The sequence below is a fragment of the Neophocaena asiaeorientalis genome, unplaced genomic scaffold, assembly GCF_003031525.2.
Source record: "Neophocaena asiaeorientalis asiaeorientalis breed wild unplaced genomic scaffold, Neophocaena_asiaeorientalis_V1.1 scaffold32, whole genome shotgun sequence".
In the NCBI taxonomy this organism is placed as follows: Eukaryota; Metazoa; Chordata; class Mammalia; order Artiodactyla; family Phocoenidae; genus Neophocaena; species Neophocaena asiaeorientalis.
Window position 1 is genome coordinate 1793803 of NW_020185327.1, and position 17091 is coordinate 1810893.

At 44.1% G+C, this 17091-nt stretch overlaps 2 protein-coding genes across 7 annotated transcripts in view; one reads left to right on the forward strand and one right to left on the reverse strand.

The window, feature by feature from the left end:
* Positions 1-293: 293 nt before the first annotated feature.
* On the reverse strand, positions 294-5363 carry DBI (diazepam binding inhibitor, acyl-CoA binding protein). Its single transcript, XM_024734519.1, has 4 exons — positions 5219-5363; positions 4077-4194; positions 1949-2011; positions 294-583 (listed from the first exon to the last, which is right to left on the reverse strand). Exons 1-4 carry the CDS (start codon positions 5225-5227, stop codon positions 510-512), a joined length of 264 nt encoding a protein of 87 aa, XP_024590287.1. The 5' UTR covers positions 5228-5363; the 3' UTR covers positions 294-509.
* Positions 5364-5383: 20 nt separating this feature from the next.
* The window catches only part of CUNH2orf76 (chromosome unknown C2orf76 homolog), an 84461-nt gene continuing 72753 nt past the window's right edge, over positions 5384-17091 (forward strand). The window contains exon 1 of one of the 6 annotated variants that reach the window (XM_024734518.1): positions 5384-5494. In XM_024734518.1, the coding sequence (XP_024590286.1) occupies positions 5455-5494 (40 nt within the window). In that variant the 5' untranslated portion in view covers positions 5384-5454. Of the gene's footprint in view, positions 5547-5600; positions 5624-6247; positions 7859-17091 lie in introns of those variants that run through there. The other 5 variants (XM_024734512.1, XM_024734515.1, XM_024734517.1 and 2 more) reach the window with 5 other exon arrangements.

A 17091-nucleotide genomic window follows, 5' to 3' on the forward strand; every position in this document is an offset into this window, starting at 1 on the left:
CAGCAATGTTCCTGACAGAGGGTTGGCAGTAGCTGCAAACTGACATCTCAGCCTGCCTGACCAGTGTGGCTGGAGTTGAGGGAAGGAGGTGGGAAAGGCCACTTCTATAATCCTTTTCCTCCACACGAGAGGGGAGCACATGCCAGGTCTCAACAGGTGGGAGTGCCTGCCCACCCTCCAAGAGGAGGGTGAGAAGGGTAAGCTCAAACACTTCCAGATGAAATTGTTAGAAAAAGTGAGGAAGAGAGATCGCAACAGAGTACATTATTTCAAGAACCCAGGTTATCAAAGACTTAAAGTAACAAACATACTTTTAATTGATCTATTGATAAAAACTACTCAGCAAGGATCGGTAACCATTTCAGCCCCTACTCTGTTAGTGTCATATCCTGGGCTATTTTGAGCAACTGGGTTAACTAGTCATTTACTAACTTCATCCACAGTATTAGAAAAACAAGGTATTAGATCAGTTTAGGTGAAATGTGTGGCTGGCAGCCAAACCCAGTCCCTTATATTCCATATTTTTTCTTTAGTTCTTCTACTTTGTCGACATAAGCTTTCATGGCATCTTCCCTGGAAGTCCCTGTAAGGCATCAACAAGAGTGTTTGTCACAGAGGCAGCATGGTAGAAAGTTAGCAGACTTTAGAGCCCTGGTTTAATGCTCTGAGGCTCAATTTCTCACCTGTGAAGTGGGTGGTGGTTCTACTACCTACACCTCACAGACCTGGCCAGGATTTGACTTGAAGTCCTCAAGGAGCCTGGTCCACAGGCAATGCTCCATAAAGCACTGAGCCCATAATGTGTGTGCAGCTGTCCAGGGCCTGTCACTGGCCTGCTGGCCATTGAGTCCCCCTACTGTCATGTCAAGCCTAACATGGGGAGCTGCAGTGACTACTGGTCCTGCTGACTTTCACAGTTGGCTTTGACCTATCACCTATTTCTCTGTCGGGCTCTTATCTCCCAGAGCTGTTAAGCTGCCAGGGAAAAAACAAAGCCAGGCACCCTCTACTCCCCAGAGAGAAGCTATGAGAAAAGTTCTGAGAACTCTGAGCACAGCAGCTGGCTCTCGGAGGGGAATATAGGGGACACTGGAGATACCCCTCAGAGACAGTGATGCCCAGAGTCCTGGATTCTACGGTGAAGGAGAGATACTCACTGAGAATCAGAGTGTGTTCTGGAGCAAGGGCAAGTACATGGGGCCTGGGAATGGTATGGAAATGCCCAATAAGGATGGACAGTCAGACGGGCATTCCTCTTCCAGTTACTTGCAAATCCTAGGAGTATATTTTTTGTATTCTGGCCCCTTTTGAATTCAAGTGTTTCTCATTTGCAGGAAGACAGAGGGCTTATTCAGAAACAAGCTAGCTAGGGCACAAAAGCTGGCAGGCACTTTAGTGCCAACTTTTGGGTCTTACGGCTGCAGGTGGCACGTGATTAAGTCAGAGCTGCCTGGTGTTGCTTAGCGCATAATAGCTCCATTCACCAAGGCTACGATGTGCCAGCAGCTTGCCACGCATTAGTTCATTCCTTTTTTTAAGGTGCCTTTCTGGCTGGAAGGGAACCGGGGAGGGCTGCTTGGGCTAGCGGGTCACCGCCTGGCCTTGTGGGGGAGAGGGAGGTTTGGACAGGAAACCACCCCTTATTCTAAATACATATAAAGGCCAAGCCAACTCTTATCACCTCCCAGTCTGTTAGTGGCCTGGTCCCCAGCCCCTCCTCTCTCCAGATGATACCATGACTCAGAGATGGTGTTTTTGGAAAAGGCATAAATGGTATTAGAAGAATAAGTAGGCCGCCCAGTTTTTTTTCCATTCTGGCCCCGGTCAAACTGGTTCCCCAGCATGTGCCTCATCCACTGTGTTCTCTCTCCTCACCCCTTATACTCCTTAATGAAGAGTATTTCATTACTGGGCTTCCCAAATGAGGGAAACATATTAGAACAATTACCTTTCAGCTCATTCCAGGCATCCCACTTGGCCTTGCCTTTGAGGTCCAACATTCCAGGCCGTTCTTAAACAAGAGAGGGAAAGACATGAGACCTGCTGCAAGTTCTAATAAGGAACTTTATCAATCTTCTTGCCATGAAAGCTATATTTTATTACACTATTCCTTCTAGGCTCTGCTACAGAGTTAAATGGGTCTAGTACGGTGGGTTCTGCCTTCAGAAACCCACATGTACAGAAATCCAAATTTAAAATCTAGAGAAAGTAGGAGGGAAACTGTTCTCATTACTAGAGAGTCCTTGTCTTATAAATTAAATAACTCCAAAATTTCTTTTAAAAACCGTACTTTAATTTTTTTTCTTTTTTTTTTTAAACAAGTACTACAGTCCATTCATCTGGTTTAAAATTCAAACACCACAAGGGGAATACTATAAAGTTTCCTCCCACTTTTCCCACCCAATTTCTCTCCCACATTATTATCAGTTTTCTGGGTGTCCTTTTCTGTGAACTGTCTGTTCATATCCTTGCCCCATTCTGCTACCAAACTGTTAGCCTATTTCTTGTTGTTTTGTGGGAATTCTGTTCGTGAGGGCAAGATTCCTTTAAGTTATACCATGGTTTTACCCATATAGACCTGTTATCAGTTGCACTTGGAAAACACACTTACTACTTCCCTGCTGACCTCGTTCACTGCCACACTGAGAAGAAAGCCAAGGGGAGCAATCGCAGTGCCCATAGCCTGGACCACCGTGTCTGAGAAACATCAAGTCTCCCCCCAAGTGCCTGCCAGGAAGCATTCCCAGGGATACCTGAGCGAAACTGCACCTGCAGGATCATCAGCAGGATCCTAGAACTGCACATCCTAACAGCCCTTTCGTGATGACGGAAAGGCTGTACATTTGCATTGTCCAACTCAGGGGCCACCTGCCACTTATGGCAGCTGAGCACCTGGAATGCGGCTTGTGTGACTGGGGACTGGACTGTTGATTTTATTTAAGTATTTGCCATTTAAATTTAGATAGCTGCATGTGGCTAGTGGCTACCGTATTGGACAGTGCAGCCCTAGAGTGAGCTAATCAGGAAGTGATGAGATTCCCAAGCCAGTCTACCTATACTTATGTGAAAGCAGGGCAGAGGCCAGTCTCTGTGAAAATTGCGTTGGTCAGAAAAGCTTCTCAGCCATTCTGGTCACCCCCATTTCATCTCTCCTGCCTCCCTAGGAAGATGCAGTTTATAAACCCAGGGTGAAACTCACCTTCACCACAAGACCTTTCGGAACTAAGCCCACCCTGTAATCTTTGATTTGGCACTGCCCAGGATCCTTAGCAGCCAGCCCACCAGCTCCACCTTCTACCCCAACTGCAGTGGAATTGGGGGCTACACTTGCCCTCCTGAACAGGGGCGGGGTGACCTCCTTCTACACTACTATGGCCACCACCTCTGAATCCTTTCATAGACTGCATCGTGCTGTTGCCATATACTCCTGAGTTTCAGGAACTTATGGGCAGAATGAAAACTGTCCAAGGCAGAAAAGACAGGATTACAGAATATGGTTGTCCAAACCAAGGCCTCAAAATCCGTACCAAGATTTTTTGACAGGGGCCAAATGGTTATCTGGAACTGCTATCAGCAAAAACGCTTCTGACCTGCCGCAGGAAGCCAGCTGCTTCTCTGCTCCTGCCATCAGGCTTGGCCTAGCTGCCAAGTGCTCTGACTGATCCTGCCTATCTGGGGTGGAAGCAGTATGGTTCAACAGAACTACTACTGATCTGAGAGCTTGGAGCAAATTTCTCCCAAGCTGGGATCTTTGCTTCCTCCCAAATAGATGGAAAATGCTGGAATGAATAAAGTTCTTCCCAAACTAGGATTTGAATACTGCTATATGAGCCACCAAGAAACCAAGAACAGTGCAGGGTCTGTGAACCTCATCCAGGAACATGATCTCTGGGGAACCTCTCCCAGCTTAAACCTCAGGAATCCCATGAACTGCCTTAAGAGTAGGGCAGTAGGGCTGTGGGTGGTTTTGAGAGTGAGGTTCCCACCCAGGGATTAAGAGTTCCAGCACCAACCAAGGCTGCTGAGCCTGCTTTGATGAGTCTCGGCCCTCACTCATTTGATGAACCTCAGCATACCTGTATTTATGTCACCCATAGTTGCTTGTTTGTAGCGGCTGTAGATGAACAGCATCTCATCGTCTGCTGGCTTGGTCTTGAGGTGCTTAACTTCCTCAGCAGCTTTCTCAAACTCAGCCTAAAGTCGAGGGAGAGAAGAGGCCTGAATAGAGCACAGTAGTGGGGATGGGGGGGCTGGAAAGGCAGCACTCCTCTTGCAGTGCAGGTGAGGAAAAGCAGTCTTTCCTCAACTCAACAGCACGGCTAGAAAGATTCAGCAAAACCAGGAGGGAAGCACATCGGTTCACTCATTTGATGAACTATGCATTGGGCTCTCTCACTACACTAGGTATCAGGTACTGGAAACAGAGGTGAAGGAGACAGCCTAGGACTGCCTGCAGTGGGCACACACTTCACAGAAAAGGCAGCGTGGCCAACTCCCTGGCCAGAACAGGGTCCCAGGACAGCCCTGACTTGCGGATAGGGCTGGCACTGCGTGACTGAAATAGCTGAGAAAGGAACAGGGCATGAGCGCAGCGGTGTCAGCGACCAGAGCCCGCTGGCCCCCTCCCCCTGAGAGAGGGCATCCAGCGCCGACCTCTGACCCAGTGCCTGCCTGGAGGGAGGGTAGAGGAGCCAAAGGTCGCCCCACACTGCTAGGTCCCAGAAAAGCGTCTACAGTCGAAGGAGGGAAAGACCTCTAGGTCACCCCTTCTCACGCCGGACACTCAGCCCCTACTTTCCCTGACCTCCAAGCTCTCAACCACAGCCTCCTTGCTTCTCCACTCTGTATGGCGGCCCTACTCCTGCCGTGTCCTTCCGAATGGGGCACACGGTCCCCTTACTCTTTTGATCCATGTAACCCACTACATCCTATCTGTCTTCCTAGGACCCTCGCCTCCAACCCCAATTCCTGCTTCACTGCGAAGTCCTTCCCATGGGCAGCTTGCCAGCAGTTGCAGGCTAAGTAGCGGTGTTGTGAGTCCAAACACGGAAAGTTCCGCTTACAGGGCTCTCTGTCCAAAGAGTGCGCTGGGCATGGGTCCAGGAAGAACAGCAGAGCCGGAAGTTAAAGACCTTGCAGGGTTGTGTCTGCGGGATGATCCCCGCGCCAGCCTCCCCCCGCGTGGCCCCTTCGCAGCTAGGCTGGGCACGAGTTATACCTGAGACATGCCGGCGGCGTTGCAACGATTCCAGGAAGCCCGCGAAGACGGCGAGGAGCAGTAAGCAGCCGCACAAGAGTCAAGCGCCTGCGCCTTTAGAGGCGCAGCCGCAGGCCTCCCCAACAGCGCTCAGGAGAGCAAGAGGCAGCCAATCAGGAGCCAGCCGTACGCTGGGGGCGTGCCCAGCCTCGGCTCAACGGCCTGCCTCTCCGCAACGCAGGAAGGTTTGCTCGCGCATGCGCACCAGGGAGGAGCCGCAGGGGACGCCGGGAGCAGGTGGGGACTGCGGAAGTAGGGCGCTTTCCATTGTGAGGGCGGTCAGGCCGTGGTGAGGATTCGGTCGCGGGCCACTGAAGGGGGCGACCTGCGAGGCAGAGGAGGCGGGGTGGAAGCTGAAGGGCGGAGGTTTTAAAATTTGTTTTATTAAATCTTGTGTCCGGCCGGAAGTTGCACCGTTGGACAAGTAACCTCTCGGGCTTGGGGAGGGCGAGGGTCCCCACCCCTCTCAGGGGACCAGAAGAGGCCCTCTGGGGATGGTCCCTGGAGAATCTCGCGAGGGTGGGAAGCTGGACTGTGTTCCCGAAGGGCAAAGCCGAGACCTTTTCCTTTGAATTTTTGGCACGTTCTGTGGCTTGCTGGTGGCCGTAGTTTGCAGTCCTGTTTTGTTTGTGTGCAGTAATCCATCTGGTGCGTCAAAGTCAGGGACAGTGTCTTATTTGTCTGGGCTTAACAAACTTGACCCGGACTAGGTGCTCAGCAGATATCTGTTAAGTAAATGATTCCTTCATTCATGAATGCGTACTGAATGGTCGGGTATCTTGCGCAGTTCTAGACCTTGGGTATACAGCAGTGAATAAAACAGATAAATCCCTGCATTCCTGGAACTTACATTGGGGATAGTAGTGAATAACATCAGTTAAACAGAGAGTTTGCTAGGGGAATAGGGAGTTGGAAGTTTGCAGTTTTACATGGGGGGGGAGGGGGGAGGGTTAAGGGAAGGTAACATCTGAGAAAGCCCCTCAAGGAGAGGAGGGAGCATTCCAGGCAGAAAGTTAGTGTAAATGTGTGAGCAGGGAGTGAGGGAAAGATAGGAGATGAGGCTGGAGAGTTAAGGAGGTGGCAGGCTGGCTACATGATGCAGAACTTTTACTTTTATTCTGAGTGAAATGGGAAGTTAGAGGCTTCTGAGCAGAGAATGAGGAGACTGAGGGGGGCAGCTTTGCAAGGTTGTTACAGAGGCCGATGTTCTCCATGGGAGAACGGAACAGCACAGGTGGATGGGAGAGTTTGAGGGTGATGCCTAAGAGACCCAAAGGGGGAATTTTGTGGCAGCGGTTACAAAGGAGCTGGGTGCAAGGAGGGAATTGATGGAAAATAATTCTCTGGAGATCTTTTAAAAAAGAGAGACCATTCCTCTCCAATTCCTAATTTGTAACGAGATGAGTGGAGTACAAATCCACGCCCCCAGCCCCCCTCTCCCCCGTGCCGTTAATTTATAGCTGAGGTGTTTAGACTAAAGAAAGTCTAGGTAGAAGCTTTCAGATATAAGTTCCTAACTTAATAGAGGTCAGGCTTTGTGAAAAGGGAAGAAGTGGAGATGCAGTAGCAGGGAACACATCTAGTCTTCAAGTCTATGAATAATCTTGTTTTGAGAAAGCAAAGCCAAACTAACAAAAATTTTGGAATTAACTTTGGGGAAATTACATTTGAATTGTAAGAGATGTGAGTGTCTTCCAAAATGACAGTTCAGAACTGTCTTCACTCCTAGGCTCAGATGGAGCTTGGATTCACTTTTGCTCCATCATCTGGTGCTTACAGCCTTCTTGATGGAAATTCAGATCATTCCCTGTGTGGGTCAGATTTGCAGTCAAATATATCTTCCAGTCAGTAGGTTTTAACACGAGGTTATTGTGTTTGGCACATCTGAAAAGGTTAGGTACCTCTGATAATGTAATTTTGTTTATATTCCTCCAAGGTTGGCTGGTGTGATTGAGTTTTGAATGGAGCTAAACATTGCAGAGAGCACGGCTAGTGTTTTAAATTAACTTGGCAGTATCCAGTTTAAGTGGGGTTGATTTGTTGGTTCCTTTTTTGGGAAGATACTCCACTTTCCTTAAAAACCAACCTTGCACATGGTGGTTTTGTGCCCAGGTTAGTCTACAAAAGTTGCTTAAAGCAACTAAAGTATGGAACTAGTAGGGATTGTGGATCCCAGGGAGCAGGGTGCTATGTGATCTTGACAAGGAGGAGAAGAGTGTTTTTCCTTGTTAGAGGGCCCACCCTAGGCCAAGTTTTGAAATAGCTGAAGGCATGCTTTTTGTCTTACTGCTTCCTTCCCTCGCTTCTCAGTGACCTATTTTTTGTAACCTCCATCTGTGGAAATACTGCCTTATGCCCTGCATTACCATCTCTAGTCTAGGGATTTGAAATGCCATTCAGCTTTTAGCATAGAGGGTAACAAGTCAGCAGCTGGGATTTAATTTTTAAAAGTAAATTTTAGAGTGTATTTGGGGTTAATAAATTGTATGAATTTTTAAATTCTATGTTTTGACAGTACTGGAAAGGAAATTGCTCTTCATATCCTGTGAAAAGACAAGTTCCTTGGCTCTGTTTATATCCTTTTAGCAACAATCACAGTTTGTAATTATTTAATTATTTTTTGTAATTATTTTCTTTACATTTATATTTATTTTAGTTTACTCTTCTACTGTCTGAGCCCCCTTGCCTACGTAAGCCAGGGATCACTGTGTATAAATCAACGCTCCGTCTCCAAGTGCCTGGCACTTGTTAGGCACTTAAATTTTGGGTGAATGAACAGAGTGCTTTTTTCTCTATGAAACATATTCCTTCTGATTAGCCATGAACTTAGAAACTAAGTTTATTAGAACTGAATGTGAAACCGTGGGTTAAAGTAGATGAACTCTTGTGCGAGGACCGTGTAGTCTCTTTGTTACACCCCCAGCCTTGGAAACAGAACACCTGATATGTTAAGAGAAGATGGGAACCTGATGAGCCAGCTCGTTAGCCTGATTGACCGTCCTAGTTAGTGGAGAGGCCATTATCATTATTGCAGCTTGCCCTCACATCCTTGGGTTGCCAGTTTTGACTACTCACAGACTTCACTTGCTGGGTCTCAGTGGAAAGCCAGATGGGCAAGTTATATTAACAGGTGAAAGCAGTTCTTGCCCGGTAGGTGTGGATAATAGTTTAATATTTCTTGGTATAAACTAAACCTCTAATTTCTAAGAGTAACCTAACCATTAAAATGTGAAAATCAATAAAAAGCTTTACAGTAAAGTTTCACTAGAAGGCAAGGGTTAGAGTATTCACAAATGATGGATTATATTCATTTAGTATTTGTTTTCCAGTTTCTTGGAATGTGACTCCTGAGGCATGGCTCCACCAAAGCTGGGAGGAGAACAGTGTGTTTTAAAGGGAAAGAGGTGTTATTGAACCCAACTGGGGTCTGCTCGCCCGATGGGCGGCAAAGCCAGTCTACTAACACGGGCTTGTGGTGAAGGAATGCACAGCGTTTACTGTACAGCAGGGCACCAAGCAAGGGAGTGGGAGAAGCCTCCTAGCCACTCCAACTTGATCTTTGAGTTAGGGGGGTTTTTAAAAGGGGAAAAACAAAGAGGCTGGGATTAATCATTGTTTTGTGACATTTCTTAATTGTAGTTTCTAGTTTTGGGAGTCAAGATGTCTCTGGTTTACCATTCTCTGGCCAGGTGGTCCATGGCTTGGGGATCTGTTAGCTCATCTTGCCCTGGAGAACCAACCTGAGTTTGTACGTTAATGATGATGTCTATAATAGCAATTTTAGTACGCTAAAGATGTTATCGACAACAGCAATTGTAGTCATCTGACTCTGGTTGATTAGTGCTCAGCACAGGTTTGGGGTCTGAGGGGACAAGAAAGGGAATAAAATTTTGGGTAAAGATGTTAATCATAAACTTGGTAAGGGAACTCAGTTTTAGGGGGACTCGGGTTCAGAGGCACTTGCGAAATGCTTCTGGGACAGGAGTGGAGAGAGCTGGGCAGAGTTGGGCGCCTTTGTTTTGTGAAGAGTGGGGAGGTGACAGCTGAGGGGATGGCGTAAAAACGTGCCATAGCTTTTCTTTCCTTTCGTCTTTTTTTTTTTATTCCTTTTCCCCTCTTATGTGTCTTTTCCTTTTCTGATGATGTAACTGGTGAGGGGAGGCCTGGCAGCTGGAGGTCTCAACCAGCCCTTCCCCTTTGCCATTCTTTTCTTCCTTTGGGTGTTCGTATTCAGAGAAGTTGCAGCAAGTTGGGTGAGAGGAGAATGGGTGTGTGTGTGTGGTTCTCACCTTTCCCCTCTTCTGATTTTGCCCAGCCAGCATGGCTCGGGGTCGGGGTTGGTTTGGGCTTAGTTGAGACATGGAGACCAGGGCTTGGATGACGGTCAGGGTTCCTGGCGGAAAGTGTCCTACACTGGCCGGGAGTAAGGAAGGAAGGAAGGGAAGACTTTAGAGTTACTTATATGTAAGTTGGTCATGCAGTGGTCAAGTATTCTGTTTAGAAATACTTATGACTATGGGCAGGAATAATGAAGTGTTTTATGAAGTTATCTTGTGCTCAGCACTGTAGTTCTTGTTCAGCTTCATTAGAAGTATAAACTCTCTTCTAAATCTACATTGTCTTCCTCATCTTTGCCTATTAACCTAGCTCCTAGTTGCACATGACAAGCACTTGGTAAATGCTTTGAAACTAGGTTGTTAGAGATGATTTTTCTAGTGAGCTCTTTTATTGCCTGTCAACAAAAAAAATTAGAAATATTAAAATCTGATGACAAATGATTTGGCTGATAATTCTTTTGGAGATAATGCCATTTTAAAAAACTTTGTTTTGAGATAATGCCATTAAAAAAAACAACCTTATTTTTATTTTGAGATAATTGTAGATTTATGTGCTCCCCAGCTCCCCCAGCATGAGGGATCTTAGTTCCCCAACCAGGGATCGAACCTGTGCCCTCTTCAGTGGAAGCACTGGACCGCCAGGGAAGTCCCTATGGGCTCTTATTGTTAAACAACACAGAGATCCTTTGTACGCTTTACCCATTTATCCCAGTGGTAATGGCTTGTACAACTATAGTACATGCCACAAACAATACATTGACATTGATATGTTGAGGATACAGAACATTTCCATCATCATCCTTATGTTGCCCTGTGATAGCCACAGCTGCTTCCCTCCTGCCCCTCCCCCTCCCCTGCTCCTGGCAGCCAGGAATGTGTTGTCTCTATTGCTATAATTTGTCATTTCAAGAATGCTCTATAAGTGAAATCATGTTGTTTGTAATCTTTTGGGATTGGCTTTTTTACTCAGCACAACTCTCCGGTTGTTCATCCAGATTGTTGTGTGTACCAATAGTTCTTTCTTATTGCTGAGTGTATTCCATCATATGGATGAACCAGTTTGTTTAACCATTCACCTGTTGAAGGACAAAGCTGCTGCTAGTACAGAATCTGTACTCATGTACAGGGTTTTCTGTGAACATGTTTTCATTTTTCTGGGATAAATGCCCAGGAGTGCAAATCTGGGCCATATGGCCGTTCCATGTTTGGTTTTGTAAGAAACCGCTGTTGTGGCTACACCCTTATACATTCCTACCTTATACATTCCTACCAGCAGTGAATGAGAGATCCAGTTTCTCCATATCTTTGCCAGCATTTGGTGTTATCACTTTTTTATTTTAGGCATTCTGATAGGTGTGTAGTGGTATCTCATTATGGTTTAGATTTGCATTCCCTAATGACTAATGATGTTGAACATATTTTCATGTGTTTATTTGTGCAATCTGTATATCCTGTGAAATTTCTCTGTGTCTTTTGCACGTGTTTAAATTGGATTTTTTTTAATGTTGAATTTTGGGAGTTCTTAATATAGTCCAGATACTATTCCTTTGTTGGATATGTGGTTTGCAAATGTTTTCTTCCAGTTTTTATTTTGTTTTTTCATCCTCTTAACAGTCTTTCACAGAGCATAAGTTGAAATCCAGTTCTTCCAATATTTTCTTTTGTGGATTACACTTTTGGTGTCAAGTCTAATAAATATTTGCTTAGCCCTAGATCCTGAAGATTTTCTCCTATTTTTTGTAAAAGTTTTATAGTTTTGCATTTTAAAATTAACATAATGAGGTTTGAGTTAATTTTTGTATAAGGTGTAAGATTTAGGTTGAGGTTCTGCCCCCCACTCCCCTGCCCCCTTGGATGTCTAATTGCTGCAGCACCATTTGTTGAAAAGATATCTTTCCTCTATTGAACTGGTTTTGCACATTTGTCAGTAATCTATTGGGCATATTTATGTGGTCTTTTCTGGGTTCTGTCTTCTGTTGATCTATGTATCTATTCCTCCACCAGTACCACACAGTCCTGATTATTGTAGCTGTATAATAAGTCTTGAAATTGGGTAAAGCGATTCTTCCTACTTTATTCTTTTTCAAAATTGTTTTAGCTATTCTAGTTATTTTCCCAATCCATATGAATTTTAGAATAATCTTGTCCGTGTCTACAAAAGAAAAAATCTTGCTGTGATTTTGAACAGAAATTATGTTAAACTTGCATATCAATTTGGAGAGAATTGATATTTTTACCATGTCTATGAACACAGCATGTTTCTCCATTTATTTTGATCTTTGTTTCTTTCATCAGTAGTTTGTAGTTTTCAGTGTAAGTCCTGTGCATGTTTTGGTAGATTTATACCTGAACATTTAATTGTTTTTGAGTGATTGCAAATGGTATTATACTTTTAATTGTGTCCATGTGTTCATTACTAGTATATAGAAATACGATTGTTTTTTTGTATTTGTACAATTGTTTATCTTGTATCCTGTGACTTTGCTGAATTCACTTATTCTAGAAGTGGTTTTTTTTTTTTTTTTGTTTTGTGTTTGTTAGATTCCTGTTCCTTGACATTTTCTATGTAGTTTCATTTGCATATAGGGACAGTTTAATTTCTGACATATGTGCCTTTTATTTCCTTTTCTTGCCTTATTGCACTGACTAGAACTTCCAGCCCTGTGTTGAATAAGAGTGTTGAGAGTGGATATCCTTGCCTTGTTCCTGATCTTCGGGGGAGGGCATTAAGTCTTTTACCATTAAGTGTAATGTTAGCTGTAGGTTATTTTGTAGGTGCCCTTTATCAAGTTGAGGAAGTTCCCCTCTCTTTCTGAGAATTCTCATTATGAATGAATGTTGAAATTTGTCAGATACTTTTTCTGCATCAATTGATATGATTTTGTGATTTTTTTTTTCTTTAGTTTGTTAATGTGGTAGATTACATTGCTTGCTTTTTGAATATTGAACTAGACTTGCTTCCCTGGAAGAAACCCCACTTGGTCATGGTGTATAATTCTTTGTGTATATTGTTGAATTCTATTTGCTAATATTTTAAGGATGTTTATGTCTGTATTCATAAGGGATATTGGTCTGTGGTTTCCTTTTTTATAATGTCTTTTTCTGGTGTGTTATCCTGTAACTATTAGCTTCATAAAATGAATTAGGAAATGTTCCCTCCTCTTCTGTTTTCTAGAAGTGATTGTGTAGAATTGATGTTAATTCTTTAAGCGTTTTGTAGAATTCTCCAGTGAAACCTTCTGGGCCTGGTGATTTTTCTTGTGGGAGTTTCAAAATTATGAATTCAGTTTCCTTAATAGTTCCCATTCAGATTATCTGTTTCATATTGGATTAGCAGTAGTAGTTTGTGTTTTTCAAGAAATTGACCCATTTTATCTAAGTTGTGAAATGCGCATATGTAGATTTGTTCATAGTATTCCCTTATTACCCTCATGGTGTATGCAGACTCTTTGATGATATTCTCTGTTTTGTTTCGGATATTGGTCATTTACATCTTCTCTCTTTTTTTTGCCAGTCTTGCACAGGATTTGTCAATTTTTTTGATCTTTCTAAAGAACTAGCTCTTTTTTCATTGACTTTCTCTTTACCATTTTTCTATTTTCAACTTTATTGATTTCTGTTCTTTATTTTTTCTTTCCTTCTGCCTACTTTGGGTTGTTTTGCTTTTCTTTTTCTAGGTTCTTGAGGTGAGAGCTTCCTGACTCTCCACCGGGCCCCCTCTGACACTACCTGCTTTGTTAAATTAACATTTGTTAAGTGGAGCACAGATTGCTGGATGGTGAGCTGTGGCCAGCAGAGGACCATAGAGAAATTGAAATAGAGAATTTTATTACTCACAGGTCCTGGAGGGAGTACATGGCACTCCTCGAGGGGCCAGATGGCGAGGTCAAGACTGGGTGCAGAGAGAGAGAGAGAGCAACAGGGCCTGGAGCACATGGCTTTATTAGGGTCTATGGGTGGAATGTTTTGGGGTTCCCAGGCTAAGGCCAGATTGGTCAATTCAGATGGGGAGTCCAGGGTTCTAGTAAGCTCCATGGGGGTTTTATCTAAAGGGTGTGTAAGGGGCAGGCCCTGGGAGGCAGGGGAAACTGGTGATCACAGGGGCTGTTGGAGAAGTCATATCAGGAGCTTGTATTTACTTGTGACTCTGAGGGCTGCTATCTAGGGCACATGCTTGCATGAGGGGGCAAGTTTCAGTTTAAGGTCCCTATGGGCCACACAGCCAGCAAAATGGATGCCGAGGCAGCAATACTGTGGAGTAGCTTTGCTAAACTCTCCACAGCACCCCAGTGTGGAAGGGGAAGGCCTTTTATTACTGTGGAGGTGGAAGTCTGAGCTCTGCAGGTGGTCTCCACTGACTCTGAGATGCAGGGAGTCAAGCTCATTATTGTCCAGCTCCCTACTCAGCCTTCTCTGATGTGACCCTGGCAGGGGCTGGGGCTCCTCATTAAAGCCTGGGAAGGGTAGTCATCTAGGCTCTAGCTCTGCCTTTGCTCGTGGCGGTGGGGCTGCAGTTTTTTATGTGATTTCTGGCTGGATTCGAGGGCTCATTTGTCTAAAAGTTTTCTGTCTTGGCTAGGCTGTCCCTTTCCTGGTCCTTTGGCTAGAGAGAGCAGACTTTGTTCAAGCTTTTTTTTTTTTTTTTCCCTGCACCTGTTCGTGTTTCTGGGTTGCTGACTTCTTCAGCTCTGTGTCTGAGACATATGAAAACCCAGGGACCACTCCACCATGTTGTTCCTCAGGTCTACAGGTCCCTGGCCAGTCTGCCACCCTCCCTCCACTTTTTTGATCCTCTTATGTTTGTTTTATAGATAATGTCCAGGATTTTTAGTTGTACTTTAGCAGGAAGCATAGGGAAAAGTACATCTACTCCATCTTCCCAGAAGCAGAAGTATAGAACAGTACCGCTTAAAATTCATTAGTATTATTTTCTCTGTGAATTACACTAGATTCTGAATTTGTAACTTAAGTTCTGGCTATTAAAGTTGAATACAGACTCATTGTTCTCCATTCTTTTCAGGAGAGCATTAGTTCTGTTTTGGCTATGTGAAAGCTGTTACATGTGGTTAAGCTTAAAACTTACCAAATTCAATAGCAGGGTATTTTTCTTCATAAGAAGCCAAGTGGTAGGGGAATATAGTCAATATTTTATAATAACTATAAATGGAGTGGAACCTTTAAAAAATGTACAGCGGTAACTTATATAATATTGTATAGCAACTATACTTAAATGAAACAAAAAAAAAAAAACAAAGCCAACTGGTCAGATACTTATTGGTTTGCCATTAAAAGTGAGTTTCAGGGCTTCCCTGGTGGCTCAGTGGTTGAGAGTCCGCCTGCCAATGCAGGGGACATGGGTTCGTGTCCCGGTCCAGGAAGATCCCACATGCCACGAACAGGCTGGGCCCGTGAGCCATGGCTGCTGAGCCTGCGCGTCCAGAAGCCTGTGCTCCACGAGAGAAGCCACAACAGTGAGAGGCCTGCGGAAAAAAAAAAAAAAAAAAAAAACTTAAAAGTGAGTTTCAGTAAGGCCAAATTCAACTTTAGCTAGTGCTTGTATAATGTACATTTAAAAATATTACCTTAGAAACAGTTTATTTTAAAAAGCATCCTTCCTGGGATGAGTGATACAAAAAGTAAGTTTTGAATTTATCTTAACAGTACTTTCTGATTAAGTGTGAAAGTAATGGGAACGTTGCTCCAGTGAAACTGGTTGTTCTGTATTAGAGTCTGCCAAATACATTATTTGTGTGATATAATAGGTAGCTCTTGATGGAAGTCACAAGACGTTATGTTCTGGTCTTGGCTCTGCTACTGAATTAGCAGCATTGTTCTTGACTCACACATCCTTTGTTTCCTCATCTGTAAAATGGGGACACTTGGACCTGCTTTGCTGATAGGTAATTGAGGGTTATTAATGATGTTTCTAAAGCATTTAACACAATGTTTGACACATGCTGAGTAGCTATTATTATCATCATTAATGCTGTTTATTAAAGCAGAACCTTGAAGCAAATTCATAACAAAATTAGAGGTTAAAGAACTTGCTCCTATCCTCATTATAAGGTCGTAGAGTTGAGACTGAGGAGTCTGTGGCTTTTCTTCATTGACTCCATTATAATTTTTCAGGAACTGTTTGCAGTACCATTTAATATGGATTGGTGTAATAATAGACAGTTTTGTGTTTTTTTTTGGGCCTGTTTGAGTTGGGTTCCTGGACCCGGTTCCAATGTGTGTGTGTGGAGACTTCCCCACATCAACAATCAATTCTTGGATGCTAGCAGGTATACAAAAGTTCAACTCATTTCTGACACTGTCTGCCCAGAGATAGAATCAGATTCCATAGACAAAGGGCTCAGTCCCACAAGACCTCCCTCCACTTCAGAAACCAGTCACAAGTTGTTACCTGTGCTTTTGACCAGCCACAGATTGGAGGTTCTGATGATTCCTCCAATTCAGGATGCCAATTGCAAGTCCAGGTTGTAACCTATACTTCTGATTAACTGGCCGTAAATCAGAGGTTCCCACGACTCCCTCTTGGGGTTCAATTAGTTTGTTAGAAGGGCTCCCAGAACTCAGGGAAACCTGTTTACTCACTAGATTATTGATTTATTATAAAAGGATATAAATCAATAGCCAGATGAGATACAAAGGTCAAGGTCCTGAACAAAGGGGCTTCTGTCCTCATGGTGGATGGGCCAAGCATGGGGGCATGTGGAAGTGTTCTGGTTTCCCAATGTGGAAGCTCTCTGAAAAGGTCCAAAAAGCTGTCCTTTTGGGTTTTTTATGGAGGCTTTGTTACGTAGTCATGATTGACTAAATCACTGGCCAGTGGTGATTGACTCAACTTCCGGCAGGGGGTGGGACTGAAAGTTGGTTCTCCTGACAACCAGCCCCCACCTTTGGGTGGGATCCCAAAAGTCACCTTCCCTGAAGTGTTTTCAGGAACTGAGGACAAGAGACCAAATATCATCCCGTCGTTCAGGAAATTCCAAGAGTTTTGGGAGCTGTGAGCCAGGAACTGTGGATGAAGACCAAATATATATTGTTCCTACAAATCACAATAATGCAGTGGTAGTGAGGCTTCACTGTAACTCTAGTTCATGTTTCAATAATTAGGTTACTTTTGAAAGTGAAAGTTTTAGTTTAAGCAAGCATAATGTTAAAACAGTCACTTTTGCCCCTTGACCCACCACCTCCCTCTGTGAGAACACCTTTCCCTTCTATATATGTCTTTGCAATTTGGCATTTGTATTAGTCTCTTGGGGTTGCTATAACAAAGTATCACAAATTGGGTGGCTTCAAACAACAGATATTTATTGTCCCACAGTTCTGGAGGCTAGAAGTCCAAAATCAGTGAGCAGGGTTGATTCCTTCTGAGGGCCGTGAGGGTGAATCTGTTCCATGCCTCTCTCTTAGCTTCTGGTAGCCCCAGGCATTCCTTGGCTTGTAGATGCATCACTTCAGTCTACCATCTTCGCATGGTGTTTTCCTGTG